The sequence below is a fragment of the Puma concolor genome, chromosome E1 (assembly GCF_028749965.1).
Source record: "Puma concolor isolate L17-30 chromosome E1, mPumCon1.1.hap2, whole genome shotgun sequence".
NCBI classification, from domain to species: Eukaryota; Metazoa; Chordata; class Mammalia; order Carnivora; family Felidae; genus Puma; species Puma concolor.
In genome coordinates this window covers 16,122,816-16,142,251 of record NC_141680.1, presented here as the reverse complement: position 1 = coordinate 16,142,251, position 19,436 = coordinate 16,122,816, and the positions used below count along the sequence as shown (strand labels likewise).

At 53.5% G+C, this 19,436-nt stretch overlaps 1 protein-coding gene across 1 annotated transcript in view; it reads left to right on the top strand.

The window, feature by feature from the left end:
* Positions 1 to 18,720, top strand: part of RPH3AL (rabphilin 3A like (without C2 domains)) — a 147,315-nt gene extending 128,595 nt beyond the window's left edge. The window contains 4 exon segments of the mRNA XM_086686372.1: positions 12,649 to 12,762; positions 14,544 to 14,659; positions 14,661 to 14,690; positions 17,503 to 18,720. Of these exon segments, the coding sequence (XP_086542498.1) occupies positions 12,649 to 12,762; positions 14,544 to 14,659; positions 14,661 to 14,690; positions 17,503 to 17,844 (602 nt within the window). The 3' untranslated portion in view covers positions 17,845 to 18,720.
* Positions 18,721 to 19,436: the final 716 nt, after the last annotated feature.

Sequence of the window (19,436 nt, the reverse complement as noted above, 5' to 3'; positions counted from 1 at the left end):
AGGAGACAAGGCTTGCAAGACCTGTGAGGTGGAGGAGTGTGGCAGCGGCTATTTCTCCTTCTCAGGGAGCTCTTGGATCAGCTGCGTCCCCTAGCCTCACACCTGCACGCCCTTCCTCTGGCCCCGCTCTCGGGACCCCGTGTCCACACTCAGCGCGGAGGTGATTGGCCCGACTCATTCCTACCCGGGCTGTCCCTTTTGCACCTAGCCTGTACCCCATTAGATATAATAGGTGGCGTGGCTAGCTAGGACAGCCCTCCCGCAAAGCAGAGCTGGGACAGAGCAGGGGGTTTGGGTCCCTTGCTCAGGAGCCACTGAACCCCAGAATGGGGTGTTTTGTGTCTGACATGGTAGCAAGTTCCCTGTCACCGGGAGCATTCAAGCAGAGGCTGGATATTATAGTAGAGCATATTGGATACTTTATATTATAGAGGATACTGTGCTTCAGAAACTGGGGGAAACTCACTAGGGGCTCGTTACTGTGTGTCCCGAATCTGCTCCCATATTGTGACCGGGGCTGGGGAGATGGGGATGCATTCTACAGCCCAAGGTCAAGAAATCCACATGACCCTCCAAAGCGTTGAACCAGAGACCTCTGTCTGGTTAGTGCGGAGCTGCAGCCGACGGAGCTAATAAGCAGTTCCGTGGCAGCCGTTTTTCCATCAAACGCATATGCTGTTTCCTGACTTCTTAACGCAGCGTGCTATTTATACCAGTAGATCCATTCATTCTTAATGAGCCACGGTTGTGGATTGTAAAATGTTTTATTTTCATACAGGATTGCTCACTGCCCAGAGCCAGCTGTTGCTATGCCACCTTCCTTCTTTCCCCATTCCTAAGAAATTGGCATTTTGGAAGCTCCTCAGAGCGCTCAGCTGCCCTCTCCCACCTCCTGCTCACCCCCCAGTGTTTCCCCAGCAGACTCTGGCCTTGGCATTTCTGTCACGTTGGCCTGGACGTGGTGCGTGAACTCCCTGCAGCCTTCGGAGCAGCTGGGAGTGTGTGCTATGGGCAGAGGGGTCAGGCTGGCTGAGGCGTGGAGGAGGCAGAGGACAGCAGAGCAGGAGGGCGTCCGTGTTGGGAAACGGGATGCCATCTGTCTGCCAAGGGTCGGACACGCGCCAGTGTTAGAGGTCGCAAACTGGTGGAGCAGTGACTCGATCTGGCTCCCTGCTTTATGCTCACCGATAACTTTTTTAAACATGGAAAATCCTCATTAAAAAGAAGGTGGGGGGCGCCTGGGTGGTTTAGTCGGTTAAGCGTCCAACTTCGGCTCAGGTCACGATCTTACGGCTCGTGAGTTCAAGCCCCACGTTGGGCTCTGTGCTGACAGCCCAGAGCCTGGAGCCCGCTTCCGATTCTCTGTCTGCCTGTCTTTCTGTCCCTCCTCCACTCACGCTCTGTCTCACTCTCTCTCTCTCTCAAAAAAAGTGAAATTCTGGCTTCTTTTTTGAAAATCAGGAAGTCTGCCAGTACTGCCCCCCTCCCTGGAAAAATCGGACAAGCTGAGTCGCAGCTTCCTCTTCACCCTGGCCGCATGGTCTCTGGTTTGCCACAGTCCCCACCCCTCCCTATTGTCTCTTGATGCTGTGATCATCACGCTTACAGGGTTATTAAGAAGAAAGTGAAATAGTTCTGGTTTCCACATCCCTATGAAAAGAGAGAGAATAGGACTTAGACCAACAGGAACATCTGTTGCAAGAAAAGTGAGCATACCTCTCTGTGGAAATCAATACTCGTATCCAGAAATGTCGTAAATGGAGCAGAGCAAATATCATGTCCGGCTCGCCTCACCCACTGGCCGCTCCAGCTCACCAGTGGAAGACAGAGCCTGAGCGTGTCACATCTGCGTGTTCCCACTCCTGACCCTGACCCCAGGCTAGGGATGCCGGTTCCTCTTCCTCTCTGAGCCCTGGTTGCCCCATGAGTGGGATGGAGAGACTAGGGGGCCTGGACAGAGTCTGTTCTCTTCCAGCTTTTATCTTCTAGCTCCAAATCCAAGGGAATGAAACTTTCTGGAGAAATGTCTGGCAGGTGGTGAGCCCCGTTTCAGCACTGGCCCTGGCCCTGCCCCTGCACGCACACGCACGCGTGCACACGAGCCGGGAAGGACTGTTTAGAGAGGAGGGTGGGAGAAGCTGTCTTCCCACCACCTGAGAAGGGCACTGTGGGTCCCTCACTGAACCCCTTGACTCCAGTCTGCATGGGGTTGGTCGGCTGTTCGGGTCCAGGAAATAAGTAAACCAGAAAGAGGCACAGACAGTGCTGTCTGGGGCTTCCACCAGCCATTTGGGGAACTGAATGTCATCCTTCTCCAAAGGCAGGAGAAGGCAGTGGGGAGGGTGCCAAGTTGCCTGAGCCCATGTGGGCCCCACTGGGGCAGACACCCAACGGCCAGCCAGTCGTTGGGCTTCCCACGTGGCCGCCAGCGCTCCGTGCTCTGAGGACCAGGGTACCGTCTGCCCGTAGGTCTGTGCAGTGAAAGAGGTATGCGTTAGGCCTCAGTGGCAAGTGGCCAAATAAAACCAGCAACTATTGTAGCCACGTGGATTGCGTGGTTGCTCACTGCAGGCTGTGCTGGGCGCCGTGCATTCCTCTGACACAGGGGGGCGGGGGTGGGGGGCTGGACTGCTGTCCCATTTTATAGTAGGGCACGGAGAGGCAAATAACTTGCATCATAACCTCGGTGTGGGCAGAAAGATCCCCTCGGCCTTCGGGAAACTCTGCCCTTTCCCAGGGAAGTGGAGACCTGGCCACCTCTTATGTGGCTGTGTTTTGAAAGAGAAGCCCACGCATACTAATTTGTCTTGACCTTCAGAGCCCTTGGTGAAGCCAAACTCTAGTCCGATGCCAGTGTGGGTAAGTGGGGGCGGGGCATCCCCAGAACAGAAGCCCTAAGCTTCGGCAGGCTGTGTCGCCCCTACTCCCACGCCCCACTCCTGCCCCAGCAACCCTCCTGCCTGTCCTGGGCATCCTCATTGGCTTGAGGATTGATTTCCCAAGAGCAGAAGGCCCTCATTAGCCACACCACAGAGGTCAGGGCCGTGGCTGTCGCTTCTCATTTGCCCAAACCCAGTGACAGCCTCAGCTGATTGGGTGATTCCAGCTGTAAGGTGCTGGGGACTCCCAGCCCCCACTCCCATGGCATCCGAGCCGACAGGAAAGCAGGGCCCTGTCCCCCGAGTCAGCCTCTGGCTTCAGCTCGAATGACGTGCACAGAGCTCCTGCCGCCGTGGGCCAGGCCAGGGCTGGGCTCCACCTCACGCAGTGATGCACACCCTCCCCAGCCGCTCACCTGTCTCACCATATAAACACCTACATCTCAATTCTGCCCACTCTAGATTTCTCAGCCTTTGGGGACCTGGGTAAAGTGAATAACCCTGGGCCCGCCTGCCCTGTCAGACTCTAGTAAAGTCCAAGGAGATAGCATCGTGGCTCCGCTCAGTTCGGAAGCTCTCTCCTGGGGCCGCCTGTCCATCATAGGTCAAGGCCAGCCTCGCAGGCAGGACGAGTTGATTCCTAACTGCTGGTCTGGGAGTCACAGCAAAGCTAGGAGAGTCTGTCTGCCCGGATCTCCATACAGGACAGCAGGACCAGGCCTCTCCTGCCTCACTTGCCTCTGGGTCCCCCTGGGGCTCAGGTAGACCTGGCAGCCCATCCCCCACACCCAGGCTCTGAGCACAGACCCCATATCCCTGAGCTTCTGCTCAGGTGAGGGAACCAGAAGGACAAACCCAGAAGCTGAGAAGGCTGGAGCCTGAGAGAATGGGACTGAGAGGCCTGGGGAGAGAGAAAGGGGGAGAGAGAGAGAGAGAGAGAGAGAGAGAGAAAGAGAGAGAGAGAGGTGGATGCAGACCCAGAGACAGACAGACAGACAAAGATGCTGAGAGATGAGACTGGAGAGAGAGAAACTGACAAAAACAGAAAAAGGAAATGAGAGAAAACCCCAGGAAGACCCAGAACACAAAGACATATGACACAGACAAGACAGGGAAAGAAAGACAAGGGAAGCAAAGGCAGACAGAGATTTTTTTAAAACATCGGCAAAAAGGAGGCACGAAGAGACAAAGTAAAGACAAAGGCCCAGAGATCCACAGAGACAGAAGGAGAGAGAGAGCTGTGGTCAGGGACAGAGCAAAGCCGTACTTTGCATCCAGCAAAGGCAGGAGATATGCACTCACTTTGTTTCTTCTCTGCCGTAAATCAGCAACAATAACCTGCCGCAGAGAAACAGTACGGACCTCGTGCCCGAGGTGCCTGAGCCTGGAGCTTTTCTTTGAGCCAGCGGGGCTGTCCAGGCCCCAGAGAAGCCCACCACTTGGCCTTTGCCCTGCCCGTGGGACACACCAGCCCTAGCATTTCTGTCTAAGTTGTGCCCATTTTTAAACGCCACCTCTTCCGAGATGCCCTCCCTGACTTCCCTTCTCCCTGAACACTGTCTGCCTCCCCTAGAGAGTATCATGTTCTCGCTGGAGGAAGCTGTCCTTATCATCCATCCATCTCCTGTTCTACCTGGAGCTCCTCCAGCAAGGGCAGGACTACAGGATTTCAGTGCTGGCGACCACATCACTATCGACTTGAAGACTCGTCTTCATTATCCAGTGCCTCCTGTCTGTCTGTGAATCCAAAGGAGAGAGTTAATTAAAATCAATGGCGAATGAATAAACAAGCACAGGAAACCCTCCACTCCCCAGTGGTCAATTCCCAGCCTGGTCTGGGCCGTCCCTGCTGATGTCCCTGGTGGCAGCTTGGAAAGGAGACCAAGAAAGGAAGGAAGCCCCCTGGGTGTCGCACACTCACCCCGCCCTCTGAGGTTGTGCTGTGATACCCCACCTCACAGATGAGGAAATGAAGCTCAGGGTGGTCATGTCACCGAGATCTCCTGGACTCTGGGGTCCAGGAGGGAGGGAGGCAGGCTCTATACCTCTGTGACTTCACAGGACCCATTCCTATGAGGACAGGCTCCCCAGCCTTGAGGCTCCCTTTCTCCTTGTCCAGGCTCTGACTCTCTGGAGTCCTAGAGGGAGTTTTCCAAACAAAGGAAGAACCTGTTCCTGTGGCCTGGCCTTGGATTTGAAAGAAGAACAGAGGGGCGCCTGGGTGGCGCAGTCGGTTAAGCATCCGACTTCAGCCAGGTCACGATCTCGCGGTCTGTGAGTTCGAGCCCCGCATCAGGCTCTGGGCTGATGGCTCAGAGCCTGGAGCCTGTTTCCGATTCTGTGTCTCCCTCTCTCTCTGCCCCTCCCCCGTTCATGCTCTGTCTCTCTCTGTCCCAAAAATAAATAAACGTTGAAAAAAAAAAAAAATTAAAAAAAAAAAAAAAAAAGAAAGAAGAACAGAGTCTGTGTGAACAGGGCATCCCACCCCCACCCAGGCCCCGCTCACCCCTTGCCCATGACAACCAGCCTCCGACAGCTCCTCCCCTCATTAGTCTGTCCCTGGCTCCGGCTGAGGCCGCCAGCAGCCAGGCTTGTCCCACTTGAGTGTCCTTCAAGGGGGAGCAGGCTGTGAGGAGGCGCCTGCTCGCTGGAAAGTGCGCCCCTTCTGGAGTTGGCTCGCCACCACCTTGCTGACCACCGGTTGGTTCTGCTGTCTCTGTATGGTGCTGTACCCTCTCCTGGGGGGTGTTTTCAGAAAGCACTCAGCTACTCACTTTGTGCCTGCTTGACTCAAAGCTCAGTGTTGGGGGCTGAGGGAAGGAGTCAGATGCAGATTAAGACGTGGCCCCACCCTCAGGTGTTTCCTGGTACAGGTGGGGAAATCAAGGCAGGCACTTGTAGGAAAAGAAATGCAATGCCAGGCGGTGTCCGAGAGGGGCCAGAAGAGCCGCGCCAGCCGTGGTGGGGAGAGTGAGCAAAGGCCTGTATTCCATCTCTCCTTCTCCGGGGCTGGAAAGACTTTTCCGGTAGAGGCACAATTTAGATGAGTTCCTGGAGGATGAAGTGGAATCTAATTTTTAAAAATATGTATGGTCTCGAATGGCTTTTTTTTTTTTAATATTTATTTTTGAGAGAGAAAGAAACAGAGGGCAAGTGGGGGAGGGGTGGAGAGAGAGGAAGACAGAGAATCTGAAGCAGGCTCCAGGCTCCGAGCTGTCAGCACAGAGCCCGACGCGGGGCTCATACCCGTGAACCGTGAGATCATGACCTGAGCCGAAGTCAGACGCTTAACCGACTGAGCCACCCAGGCAGCTGTATAGCTCTTTAAACTTACAATGCCTTTTGTCCTCCTTGATCTTATTTTTGGGAGTTATTATTGTCTCCATTTTACAAATGAGAAGATTGGGGTTCAGAGGGATGAAGGTCATTGCCCAGGAGTGTCCAAGGCAGGGCCAGAACTCAACCCTAGATGTCAGGAATGAACTAGAAGTCTCTCACATTGCAGTGGGCATGTTGGGGAGGGCATGCCTGGAGGGCAGGACTCCTGAGGGAGCAGAGCCCTTAGGGTGAGGCCAGACTGTGGGGTGCCCTGCCTGCAGGGTGGGGAGGAAAGAACAGAGATCTCAGCAGTAGGTAGGCCTGGGTTCAAATCCCAGCTTGGCCTGCAAAGGGCCCCTGAAGGCATCTAGTGTTTTCAGTGTCCTGTACATCACAACCTAGGAACCTCAGCCCCTTGGAAGAGGCCAGGCCACCCCTGTGAGATTGGCCGGGACACCGAATATGGTGACTCTGGAGGCCAGCCCTGTACCAGGTGGTGCGGGCCATGAGTTCAGGATGACCCCCTCAAGTAGAAAGCTCCTACCATGTTCCAGGCACTGCCTGTGTTACTTTGCTAATGCTCACAGCTCAGAAAAGGACCCATCGGAGCCCATCAGAGTGCATCTCCACCAGCCTGTACCTTCCTCCTGGTACCACCAAACAGAGCCCCAGACTTGGTGGGGTGGCGGGGGGGGGGGGCATCTCAGGGGGATTTCAGCAGCCTGGCCTTGTTTGCAGGTGAGGCAGCCCTCGCCTGTCCCAGGAGGGACAGTTCTGCGACCGCCCTCTGCAGCCTGGTAGGCTGGGTAAGGCTAATTGGGGATGTCTGTGCGTTCCCCAGGGCTTTAGCATCTTTCCTTTACGTTAAAAAAAATTATTGTGTTTTTAGTAGGCAAAATTTTCCACCATCTGCTTTGCCTTGGCAGAATGTTTGCTGAAAATATCTCTCTTCCTCTCTAATTCCCCGTAGTTTCTGGGGGCTTTGGGAGCCTCCAAGTAGAGCAGCAGCTCACAAGTGCCTCCCAAGCTCACGGGCTGTCCTTGTGCCAGGCAGGCGGGTGTTGTGGCCCAGAAGTCCCATCTCCCCACCTCTCAACCAGAGAGGGACCCTGGGGTCTCTCCCCTGATGATACAGAGCTGATCTGAGGTTGAATCCTAGGATTCAGACCCAGTAGCTGCCTGGGTTGGTCTCTGTGTGATGAAGTCCTGAGAGATGCCCACGGTCACAAGGAAAGGTGGTGGCAGAGAAGAGCCAGGAGCCAGGTGCCCCCACCCAATGCAGTGCTGTGAGGTCAAGCAGCCAGCATCCTGCCTGTGCCCTGGACCATCCCGGGCAGGGTGGCTTCACAGGATGGCAGCTGCCACACATGTCCTTTGAGACAATCAGGAAAGACTTTCCAAAAGGAAAGACTTCCCCCACCTCCATGTACCCAAACTCTAAGTTTCCATGGTGACAGTCAAATTGCAAATCCATCTAAGAGTGAGCCAGGAAAAAAAAAAAAAAAAAAAAAAAAAAAGCTGGCCTATCCCCAGAGAAGTGGGCATGGCTGGCGCTGGGGCTAGCCGCTGCTGAGGACGAGAGCCGAGCAGAGTGGGACAGCCCTTCTGGGGCATGCTGGGAAAATCTCAGGGATGCCAGTTCCCCGAGCAAGTGGTCCAGGGTCTCAGGCCACCGTGGTGGAGGAGGCTCTCCCTCCTCCCTGCCTCCTGGCAGAGCCCAAGTGAATCCATTTGGCGACTCCTCCTCCTTGGGAGACTAGTGGGACAGTCTTCTCTCTGGTGTTTTCCCATCTTCAATCTGAAAAACGAGGCGTGGGCTGAATACAAGCACTCATCGCCAAGCCGTCCTAGACTGTCTTTGGGGAATTCGAAGAGAAAAAATCAGCCTTCAGACACAGTGTTTTGTTGAGGATGGAAGAGCAAGGGCCAAAAGATTTATGAGCCTAAAAGCATCGTTAATAGACCTGGAAGATTTACGATCACAGCTGCTACGCAGCGAGAAGGGTGGCAACGGCAATCGAATGGCAAATTAGCCAAGGTTTGGGTTTTATGGTGACAGTCGGAGGGGGAGGAAGAAGAAAAACTTCATCCCTTGTTGCTGGAGGAATATTTGGGCAAATGGCGTTTGCGTTGGACCCTGTCCAGGGACATTCTCAGCAGTGTCCTTTTGGTGTGTTTCTTTCCTACTGACAGGAAATGCCAAGGCCAGGCGTGGACACTGCTGGCTTCTTTTGGTTTCTTTCTTTCAAGTAAAGTTTATTACGGTGGATTAGAATGGGATCGGGTTTGCACTGCAAAGACCTCTAAGCTGAGGCCTGGCCCCGGCTCAAAATCCCAGATGCAATGAGCAAAGATGCGCCAGCCAAGGGAGACACAGCCTAAGGGAAGGAGTCTTGTCAGCTGGCCGGTTCTCTGCTCTGTGACACCTTCATAAATTCACCTGTCATCTGGAACCATTCCCCCCTTTCCATGGCTGTGGGCATCGGGGGTCCATAAAAGGAGACAAAGAACAAGTCAACGGACTAACTTGGGAAACATTTAGTTTTTTCTAAACCCTGCACAGCACAGGCACACGGGAACTGCATAGCGCGTTGCCTCCCGAACTCTGCCTCCAGAGATTGGATGCTTTGGACAAGACATACCCCTCCCCACAAAAGCTGCTCTCTCAGTGTACCACGGCATAGTCCTTCTTACAGTTCAGGCTCACTCCGGGACTCATGTGACCCAACACTGTGCACATATGACAGACGACACACCAGGGAGGAGGGTAAAGAAGTGGGATAAAGAGCTCACCACCATACATGATCTTGCGGTTCATGGGTTCAAGCCCCACATCGGGCTCTGTGCTGACAGCTCAGAGCCTGGAGCCTGCTTCGGACTCTGTGTCTCCTTCTCTCTCTGCTCCTCCCCCGCTCACACTCTGCCTCTCTCTGCCTCTCAAAAATGAATAAACATTTTTTTTTTAATTAAAAAAACAAAAAACTCACCACCATAACCTGAGTCCTGGACACCCTTTCCCATCGTCTCCTTTGGAGCTCTCGGTATTTTGTGCCCTTTGTCATCTGTGCATTGGATTGAGGCACTGTTTCAAGATCAGGGAGCCACATGTCCCCCAGGCCCCCACTGCCCCAGCCCCATGCCCCCTCCCCGCTGGCCCAGAATTATGAAGATCGTGCATATGAAACATCAGAGAGATGGAACGTTCCAGGTCAAGAAGAATGAGATTACCCATAAGCATCTCTGCCAGAGACTTGGGGAAGCCAATGTGGAGATCAGTCCCCGCTCCCCTCAGGGACTTCCTCTCTGCTTAACAGGCTGCCAGACCCCCTGCCATGGAGGGGCAGAATCCTCCCTGATTCCTTTGCAGCTGCCCCAAGGGAGACGGGGAGGCACAGGAAGCTGCTGGCTGCTTCCTGCCCACTTCCCACTCCCTTTGTCTGGAGACCCACAGGGTTGGTGTTTAGTCACTTTAGGCTGACTGAGTCAAAAACACGTAAATGCTTATAAATCCAATGCCCATGAGGTTCGGTCAGTGGAGTCATGATCAGAGAAACCCAGTCTGGGACCTGCAAAGCAATTGCAAACTCAATTAGGCCGTTGCATTTCTCAAATACTATGAAGGGGCATATGGACCACAGCCCATCTGAGTTCCCAGCTCCTTTTGCGTCTACGTCACAAAAGCCCAAAGAGCCAAAGCAGAACTCTTTCTTGAAGGCCAGGAGGGAAAGAGAGCAGAAAAAGCAAACTCCTTGAGCAGATAAAGGAAGGAAAAGCTGGGAACCGCCACGTTGACGTCACTCTCGCCCCACCCACATGGGTCAGGCTGTGCAGAAGTTCACCAGCCTCAATCAGGGGTGCACTTTGGCCCCTGCCCTCCAGGAGCCTGGGGGTCCGCTGGGGGAAAGACACACGCACACTGAAAGCCGAGAGTGGCTATACCAAAATGCGTCAGGTATTCAGCCAGTCAGGCGCGGGTGATTGGAGGAGATGGTGTCCAAAAGGAGCCAGGAGAGGGGTTTCCGGCTGGCGCAGTCAGTAGAACATGTGAGTCTTGATCTCGAGGTTGTGAGTTCGAGCCCCACATTGGGGGTAGAGATTACTAACTAAATAAATAAAAAGGAGCCAGGAGAAGAGCCATGGGCAGGGCGTTCTGGGCAGCAGGAAGTGAGTAACCGCAGGAGGTACCAACTGGCAGTTTGGTAGGAACTCTGAGAGGTGTGGAGAAGCCTGGGCAAGAGAGCAGATTGTGCAGGATGCAGCTAGAGGAGTAGACAAAGATCAGGAGCATGGGCTTGTGGGTTACAGGGAACGCCTAAAGAGGGACGAGCTAGGATCTGTGTGTTAGCTGGAGCGTTGCCCTCTGTGCAGATGGACGTGCCTTAAGGAGGGGCCCGGGTGGGAAGTTATTGAGGGAGACCAGACCGGAGACCCTGAGGCCCTGAGCTAGGCAGGGGCCGTGACCGATGGTGAGAAGGCCACTGATTGGAGAACCATTTAGGAGGTGAAACTGGCAGAATGTGGCGATGAGGGGGAGAGAAGAGCTCTGCTATGGAAGCTGCGGGGTTGAGAATCTCTTGATTATGGTTGGCCAGCTCCATCCTTCTGGTTGCCGAATTCTGTGACCCGTGACCCCCTTTGCTGAAAGGTGACCCAGGCTGAAGGCACAGAGGCTTTCCAGAAGGCCTTAGATCTGGCTAGAAGCTACATGGCTTAGGTCCTGCCGCTGCTGCCCCGCCCCTGTGCCCACTCTGGGTTTCCCTGCGTGACCAGGCTGGTCTTCCTGCGGGCTCTTGGTGCCACCTCAGGATCCCCCTCTGCAAGTTGCTCCTCAAGCAGCCCAGCTGGTCAGACGCAACCTATGAGCCACCGTTGGCATAGACTGGTTTTATTTCCAGTCCCGTGTCCCGCCAGACAAGTCCCAATGGCACGGGGCTGATTGGCAGATAATGCTGTCTAGGCACCTGGTATAGTGCCGGGCAGAGGGCGCCCAGCCCCTCCAACCCTCCCTCTGGAACCAGGTGTCTTGTACTCTCTGGCCAGGCACACTGACTCTTTAATGTGTATTTATTTTTGACCGGGGCAGGGGGGAGAGGGGGGAGGGGCAGAGAGAGGGAGACACAGAATCCGAAGCAGGCTCCGGGCTCTGAGCTGTCAGCACAGAGCCCGACCCTGGGCTCGAACTCTGCACGGCGAGATCATGACCTGAGCCGAAGTCGGATGTTCAACCGACTGAGCCACCCAGGCGCCCCAAGGCACACTGACTCTTGCCCCATCCACAGAGTCAGTCACCTGTGAGAGCTACTTACCTGTGATCCCAAACCTTTCTGTGCTGTTGTACTTGGTATTAGAATTACATCATTTAATTAAATGTTACATAAACTGATGAAAAGAGCCAGAAAAGACAGTCATTTCATTAAAACCAGGACTTTGGAAAGTCTTGATAGAAACTACTTGCTTAAAAAAGCTATTGAATCAGGTGTGGGCAGGACGACTGTAAAAGGCAGGAGAAAGAAATGGAAAAAACAGGGACGGATTCTGCACTCCTCCTGCTTTGCCAGTGTCTTTAAGCTGTGCTCCAGTTTAAAGAAACTGAACCCGGGGATCACAGTGCAGTATGGATGCAGCTTAGACATGGAAGATTGTGTGGCCCCATCTCAAAGAAGCACCCACCCCTACATCAAAACATTGGCGGATGGACGTACGTTTCTGTGCTTAAAATGAAAATGGAGGGGTGCCCGGGTGGCTCAGTCGCTTAAGCGTCTGACTCTTGATTTCGATCTGGCAGTTCGTGGGATCGAGTCCTGCATCAGGCTCTACACTGGCAGCGCATAGCCTGCTTGGGATTCTCGCCCTCTCCTCTCTTTGTACCCTGTGTGCATGTGCACACGCTCTCTCAAAATCAACTTAAAAAAAATTAAAATAGAATGTTCAGCCTCTGAATATATCCTGTATTACGACTCCCACTGTGGATTAACCAGCCAAATATGGTCCCATTTAGTCCAGAAAAGATTTCTACCACAGTAGGTGTCCGCCATGAGAGCTCCCTCTCCTCCCCTCTCCTGGGACTCCAATCCCATCAGCCTGGCTCCCTTCTGCACTCACAGGGCCCCAGTGCAAGTTACTGGATGAACTGGGATGAGAGCCGAGGCCTGCTGACTTCCAGTTCATTTCTTCCAGTAAAATCAGAGTGGTCACAAACACAGGGTGTGGAGCCAGCCTGCTAGGGAACTAATCCCAGCTCTCCCACTTACTGCCTTGAGTGAGGGCCTCGGTTTCCTCACAAGTGAAACGAAGGTAACCCTGTCTTCCAGGGGTTGTTGTGAAGCATCCGTGAGTTAGCATATGCGAAAGTGCTGGCAGAGGGGAGGCCTGCCCTGGCCCCTCCAACCTGCATGCCTGCTGGTAGTGACCAGCAGCGGTAACCTCCTATGCTGGTGTCTGTTCTTTCCAGTGGTTTCCAGTGACAGTGACAGTGACTCGGATCTCAGCTCCTCCAGCCTGGAGGACAGACTCCTTCCGACTGGCGCGAGGGCCCCCAAAGGTGACAAACCCCAGGGGGAATCAGGTAAGCATAGCCAGTACACTGCTCGTTTCCAAAGCCCCCGGTGCAAGTGGCTTCGCTGCTTCCTCGGGCTGTGGCTCCCCAGCAGGTGTCTATGGAGTTGTTCTAGATCAGGGAGGAGAGGTGGGCCTGGGGGCTGGGATGCTTCAAGCTGAAGCGTTAGCACCACTGCAGAGCAGGAGGAAAAAGAGCCCCAGGTGTATGTGCAGGGGTGGGGGAAGGAGGGCGGATCTAGCCAACCTGCCTGCACACCCAGAATTCCTCCCCAAGCTCACTGCAAGCTTTCCCAAGATGAGACTGTGCCTTGTGAGTGATGATGGTTGCAAAAATCAGTTATGAAGTTCTTTGGGCTCAGCTCTGCCGTGAAACTACAGTGGGGCCCTAAACACATACCTTGACCTTTTGGGCCTGTGTTTCCTTCTTTTTATTTTTTTCTTGAAGTTTATTTATTCTGAGAGAGAGAGCACAGGGCGGCGGGGGGGGGGGGGGGGGGGGAGACGGCAGAGAGGGGAGGGGAGGGGCGGGGCGAGGGAGAGAATCCCAAACAGGCTCCACCCTGTCAGCTCAGAGCCAGATGCGGGCTCGAACTCACAAACCATGAGATCATGACCTGACCCAAAGTCAAGAGCCGGTCTCTTAACTGACTGAGCCATCCAGGTGCCCCCTCTGTTTCTATTTAGCAGGTGGTCCCCAAAAAAATTTCTCCTGAGTTTAACATCTTGGAGCTCTCCTCTGTGACCTTGTCATGTGAAAGAGCCTTAACGGCGTCTTGAGGCTGGTGCAGAGAAGGCCTCGGGCATATTTTTCTTTCCTTTAAACACATAAAAGGCCTTCTGGGGACCAACGTCATTCAGAGTTACTCCAGAGGTTAGAAGTGGGATATTTGAAAGACATTTCAGGAAGGCTGGTTTTAGGGCATAAGCAAAGAGCTTTATAATAACTGTCCCAAACTGGAATGACATGCCTCCGGTGCTGTCCTGGGGCCAAGGCTGGGTGATCTGCCAGGGCTGATAGGGAAGGAACTCCCGGTGGGGACAGCAGTTCAGGCTAGATCAGAGATGTCAGGTGCCTGGCACACGCACTTCTACTCCCACGCCTGTGCCCATGGCAGACATTACTAGTGGATCATGATACTCTTTCCCACAGAGCCTGACATGGCGTCAGAATCCTCCTTGGCACAGTTATCCGAGTGTTCAGTATCAGTATCAGTAGGTGGAGGCAGCACAGGAGACGACCGCTGCTGGACTGGATGATCTCTTAGGCCCCTCAGGCTAAAGATTCTATCTTTTAAAAGTGTGAAGGAGGGGCGCCTGGGTGACTCAGTCGGTTAAGTCGGTAGAGCATGCAACCCTTGATCTCCAGGTCGTGAGTTCAAGCCCCACATTGGGTGTAGAGATTACTGAAATAGATACGTAAACTTAAAAATAATAACCCCATCAGGTTAACGGAGGTATACGCCCTTCCCCCTCCTCATTCTATGAAGTCAGGAAGAACTCCTCCTTGTTGCCAGTTTTCATGTGGGTGGCTTGTTCCTTACTGAGCTGACCCAAGGGCCCATGCAGTGGCCTTTATATATCCTGGACCATTCAGCACTGGCCAGAAGGTGGGGTCACGCCAGAACGTGACAGGCACGTGGGGGCGGCAGGTAAGGGGCTCCGGGCAGACAATCCCATAGATACCCATCACAGTTTCAAATGAGAAGCTTTTACGTCAGCTCCTTATCAGGCTGACATCATCCCGGTCTCAGTTCAAGGTCCAAAGAGCCCACCCGTGGTCTCTTCCAGGTGGCAGCACGGAGTCCCCCAAGATGAGGCCCGCCTGCCAGCCCAGCCACCTCTCGGAGAGCCAGAGAAACCTGGCCAGTGAGACCGGGACTGGTTCTGCAGACCCGCAGCTGGGCACCCCACCCTGGCCAGACCCCAAGGGCCCCGGTGAGTACCAAGCCGCTCCTTCTAACCCAGCCTCCTCCTCTCCCTGTTCCGCTCCCCGTGGTCCTCCTCCCTCACTCAACCTGCCCAAACTGGAGAGTACTACACGACATTTGCAATTCTGTGTTTATTGAGCACCATGCCAGGCACTGGGGGGAACAGAGGTGAGCCAGACCCCACACCTGCCTGCAATGAACAGAGAGGGACCCAAAATAAGGACAACCACCCCCTCCCTTCTTAGTAATCATAACAATGGTTGTTACCATCCACTGCTTTGTACATGTAATCTTTCAAAGCATTTCCCCATCTCCACAGAGGCCTTAGTAACTCCCATTTCAAGAGCACCTACTGTGTGCCAGGCACCCCAGTCCTCACCAAGCCCAATTGTGTGCCCAGTGTGGGCAGATGGGAGACAGTCCTTGACCTCCAGAAACCTAACATGTGGCTGAGGAAGCCGAGTCAACTCACCCAAATCAGCCCAGACCTAAATCAGAGGGAGAATTCAGGACCCCTGGAGCTGGCAGCATAGAGCCTAGCCTGCCCTTGCACCCCTAAGGTCCCCTTGCATTCTTTTTTTTTTTTTTTTTTTTTTTTTTGCACAAGAGCCAGGGAGGGGCAAAGGGAGAGAGAGAAAATCTTAAGCAGGGTCCAGGCTCAGTGTGGACCCCAACACGTGCCTCAGTCCCGCAAACCTGAACTGAAATCAAGAGGCAGACGCTCAGTCGACTGAGACATCCAGATGCCCCTAAGATCCCCTTGCATTCTACTGGAGTAGTGGATGGCAGGCTTATTACCCCCATTTGATAGGTGTGGAAACCAAGGGTAAGAACCCAAGCTCCACCCTGCCGTGCCCACTGTCCCTGTCTGGCCAACTAGGGATCATCATGCAGTGGGGGGGTGGGGGGGCACGTGGTGAGAGTCCTCAGTTCTGCCCTCGCACCCAGGGTTGTCTGGCTGGCTCAGTCAGTGGAACATGTGACTCTGTCTCGGGGTTGTAAGTTTGAGCCCCACGTTGGATATAGAGATTACTTAAAAAATAAAATCTTGGGGGGGCGCCTGGGTGGCGCAGTCGGTTAAGCGTCCGGCTTCAGCCAGGTCACGATCTCGCGGTCCGTGAGTTCGAGCCCCGCGTCAGGCTCTGGGCTGATGGCTCAGAGCCTGGAGCCTGTTTCCAATTCTGTGTCTCCCTCTCTCTCTGCCCCTCCCCCATTCATGCTCTGTCTCTCTCTGTCCCAAAAATAAATAAACGTTGAAAAAAAAATTTTTTTAAATAATAAAAAAATAAAAATAAAATAAAATAAAATCTTGGGGCACCTGGGCGACTCAGTCGGTTAAGTGTCCAACTTTGGCTCAGGTCCTGATCTTACAGTTTGTGGGTTCGAGCCTCACATCCGGCTCTGTGCTGACAGCTTGGAGCCTGGAGCCTGCTTGGGATTCTGTGTCTCCCTTTCTCCTGCCCCTCCCCTGCTTGCGCTCTGTCTCTCTCAAAAAGAAATAAACATTTAAAAAAAAATTTTTTTAAGTAAAATCTTTTTAAAAAGGAAAGAAAGAAGCCCCAGCCAGACCTGGCACCTCTGGGTCAGCAGACCTGTGGGCACGCAGTGCGTGTGTGGGTCCGCGGTCCGCAGTTAGCTCCATGCAGGAATCTGCATTTAGGGGTGCGGGAGCCCATGTGTGCTGGCAGCCACCCTCCAGGAAACCTCGTGGAAGCTCCCACCCACTCCCTGTCTTCCCTCCTCCCCTTTCTCCTGCCTTGATGGTGCAAGGAAGCTATAGGGCAGGGCATGTAAGAGAGGTGGCGGGTGGGCGGGTCTCTGGGAGAGGGAGGCCCTGTGGCCGGGGCTGTGGAATGGACCCTCTCCCCTCCTTCCCGCCTCCTGAAACCCTCCACAGAGGACAGTTTGGAATCAGCCATGTTTTAGTCCTAGCCCTGCCGCTCCCAGACATGTGAACTTGGACAGACCATAAAATTCAACCATATGAAATTGCATTTTTATAGATGAGAAAGAGCCACATATCGGCAATCATGTGACTCAACCTAATATTTGATCTCTCTGTGCCCAATTCCATTATTGCTACGGGGGGGGGGGACCCCCCTGTGTTCCTCATGGGGTTGCAGGGAGGGTTAAATGTAGGGTCCGTGTGGAGTGCCTGCCCTAAGTAGGTCTTTGGCACAAACCTAGCAATGGAGGCCATGTGGCCCAGAGCGTAGAGAGCCTCCAGGGCTTATGATACAACCCAAAGAGGATTGGTCTACAGGGAAGTTTTGGGGTTTTTTGTTTTTTTGGTTTTTTGAGAGAGCACAATCAGGGAAGGGGCAGAGAGAAGGGGACAGAGGATCTGATCTGGGCTCTGCGCTGACAGCTGTGAACCCAATGTGGGGCTTAAACTCACGAACTGTGAGATCGTGACCTGAGCCGAAGTCGGATGCTCAACCGACTAAACCACCCCAGACGCCCCGACAGAGAAGCTTTATATTGCCATGCCCGTTTGCTCTTTCTGGCGTCTAAGATCACCTGTGTTGATTACCCTGGGTGTCGATGGACACACTGAAGCACGGGGAGTAGATGATTTGCCAGCAACGATGCAATGAAACGGAGCAAAGCTCTGGCCGGGGCACCAGCCCCCAGTCCTCCCTGGCAGATCCCTGTTTAGTTTCAGAAAGGGAAGCTGCTTCAGGTGTGGGGTCACTCCAGCAAGGAGCCTGTCTTCCCTGCGGTCACCTCCATCTCATTCCCAAAGGTCAAGCTGTCACTGGGGACGGACTCCGCCTCCACTTACCCTAGAGCGGCCTTTTTTTTCCTCTCCCCTAAAGGCAAAAGGCACACCTGGGCGAGTCCCCGCTGCTGACATGACCTGTGAAGTTCCTCTCTGTCTGCCCTGGCAGAGGCGTGATTGGTGCGCGGAGCAGATTTTCCAGTGGAAGAGTTTGAGAGCGAGAGAAAGCTGGAAGGGTCCCCAGACCCCTCCCGGCTCCTTCCTGACCGGTCTCGGAGCCCTCAGCTGGCCAGCCCTGTTGGATATGACCTCTGACTCAACAAACCAGTGTTTGTGGGGCTGGGTCTGCTTCCCCCCTCACTCAGTGCCTTTCTGCACCCTTCTCTCCTGGGAGCCCTCCTCATCCACCCCCATCCCCCAGCCATTCCGCTCACCGTGACCTTTATTTATTGTCCTTTGCCTGCACCCTCCCTCGGCCTACCTCCATGTTCATTTTAAGTTTGTTCTTGTCTTGTGTTGGGGTGCAAGGGCCTTCAGGCCCTCCCACGTGCACTGCGGCTTTGGAGGGCACTGGGCTGGGCTTTCTCCATATTTGTATTAATGGAAGCAGAGTCCAACCCTGAACATTGCCCTTCAGAGCTGAGCTTGGCCCCTAGAGACGAGCAGTGGGTCCAGAGAGTGTGGGATGAGAGGCTTGCCCACCCTCCCTTTGCCTGTGACTCTCAAAGGTGGCAGCAACATCCTCCCTTCATTTGGGGCTGGCCCAGACACTATGGTTAAAACCTGGTTCTTGCTTAGGTTTCCTGGAACCCTCTGTTGGCCTCCCCAAGTCTTGCTCAGCCTCTCTCCAGCTGGTGGAGCTGGGAAGGGTTCCGGTGGATACTGTGAATTCACTCATTGAAGACCAGCCTTCAGCGGAGTCCCCAGCTGGGGTGCGAGGCTCCCCTGAGCCTTTAATTCACTTCTCTTCAGTAGGTTCAGTTTGGCATGAAAAATAAGTAATTCAGAGTGTGAGCAACTGCTTCTGGAAAACCCTTCCCTGAAGACAGAAAGAGATTGAGTGAGAGAGAGAGAGAGAGAGAGAGAGAGTGTGTGTGTGTGTGTGTGTGTGCGTGCGCGTGCGTGTGTCGGCTTCTCTCATCCTTCCTGCCACTCTCCCACTGGCCCCCATACCTAGTTCTGGAAGGGCCTTCTCTCTGGGCTCTCAGGCCCCCACCGTTAGCTTTTTTGCCCTTGCTGCTGGCAGACATAAAAAGACTGTTTCCGTGTGACAAATCATGCTTCAGAATTCAATAAAGATTAGAATTTGCATTGAGCCAGTGTGTTGATCAACAGAGCACAGTCGCTTATGTTTCTGAGATGCATCGATCGAGAAATGGATGGAAAGGAACATAGTATGTTGGTCACTGGAGCACTCCCTAAGCCACAGTAAAAGGAATGAGCTAGATCTATGTGTGTTAGGAGAGCTCACAAACCTCACGTTGAATGGAAAAACAAGGCCATTGATGTTTTAAAAAAAAAAAATTAAGTATACATATAATCAAAATGAGCTGTACAAACTTTTTTTAATTTTTTTTTAATTTTAATTTTTATTTATGAGAGAGGGACAGAGTGTGAGTGGAGGAAGAATGGCAAGAGAGGGAGACACAGAATCCAAAGCAGGTTCCAGGCTCTGAGCTGTCAGCACAGAGCCTGATGTGGGGCTCCAACCTATGAATCACAAGATCATGACCTGAGCCAAAGTCGGACGCTCAACTGACTGAGCCACCCAGGCGCCCTGACTTGTACAAATTTATATGCACATATGTAAAATGGACAAGGACTTGTGGTTAAATACAGTGGACCGAACACATTTGTATTTCCTCTGCCCCCAAAACTCCACCAAAATTACCTAAAGGACTAAAAATGGCATAGATTGCAAAGCCAAAAAGGAGAGGAGAGGGATGGCAGCCGGTGAGAGGTCTGCAGACTTTGGAAGATGGAAGAGTATGACTGTGGAGTGCCAGCTTCCCAGCTCCCCCAGATGTCTAC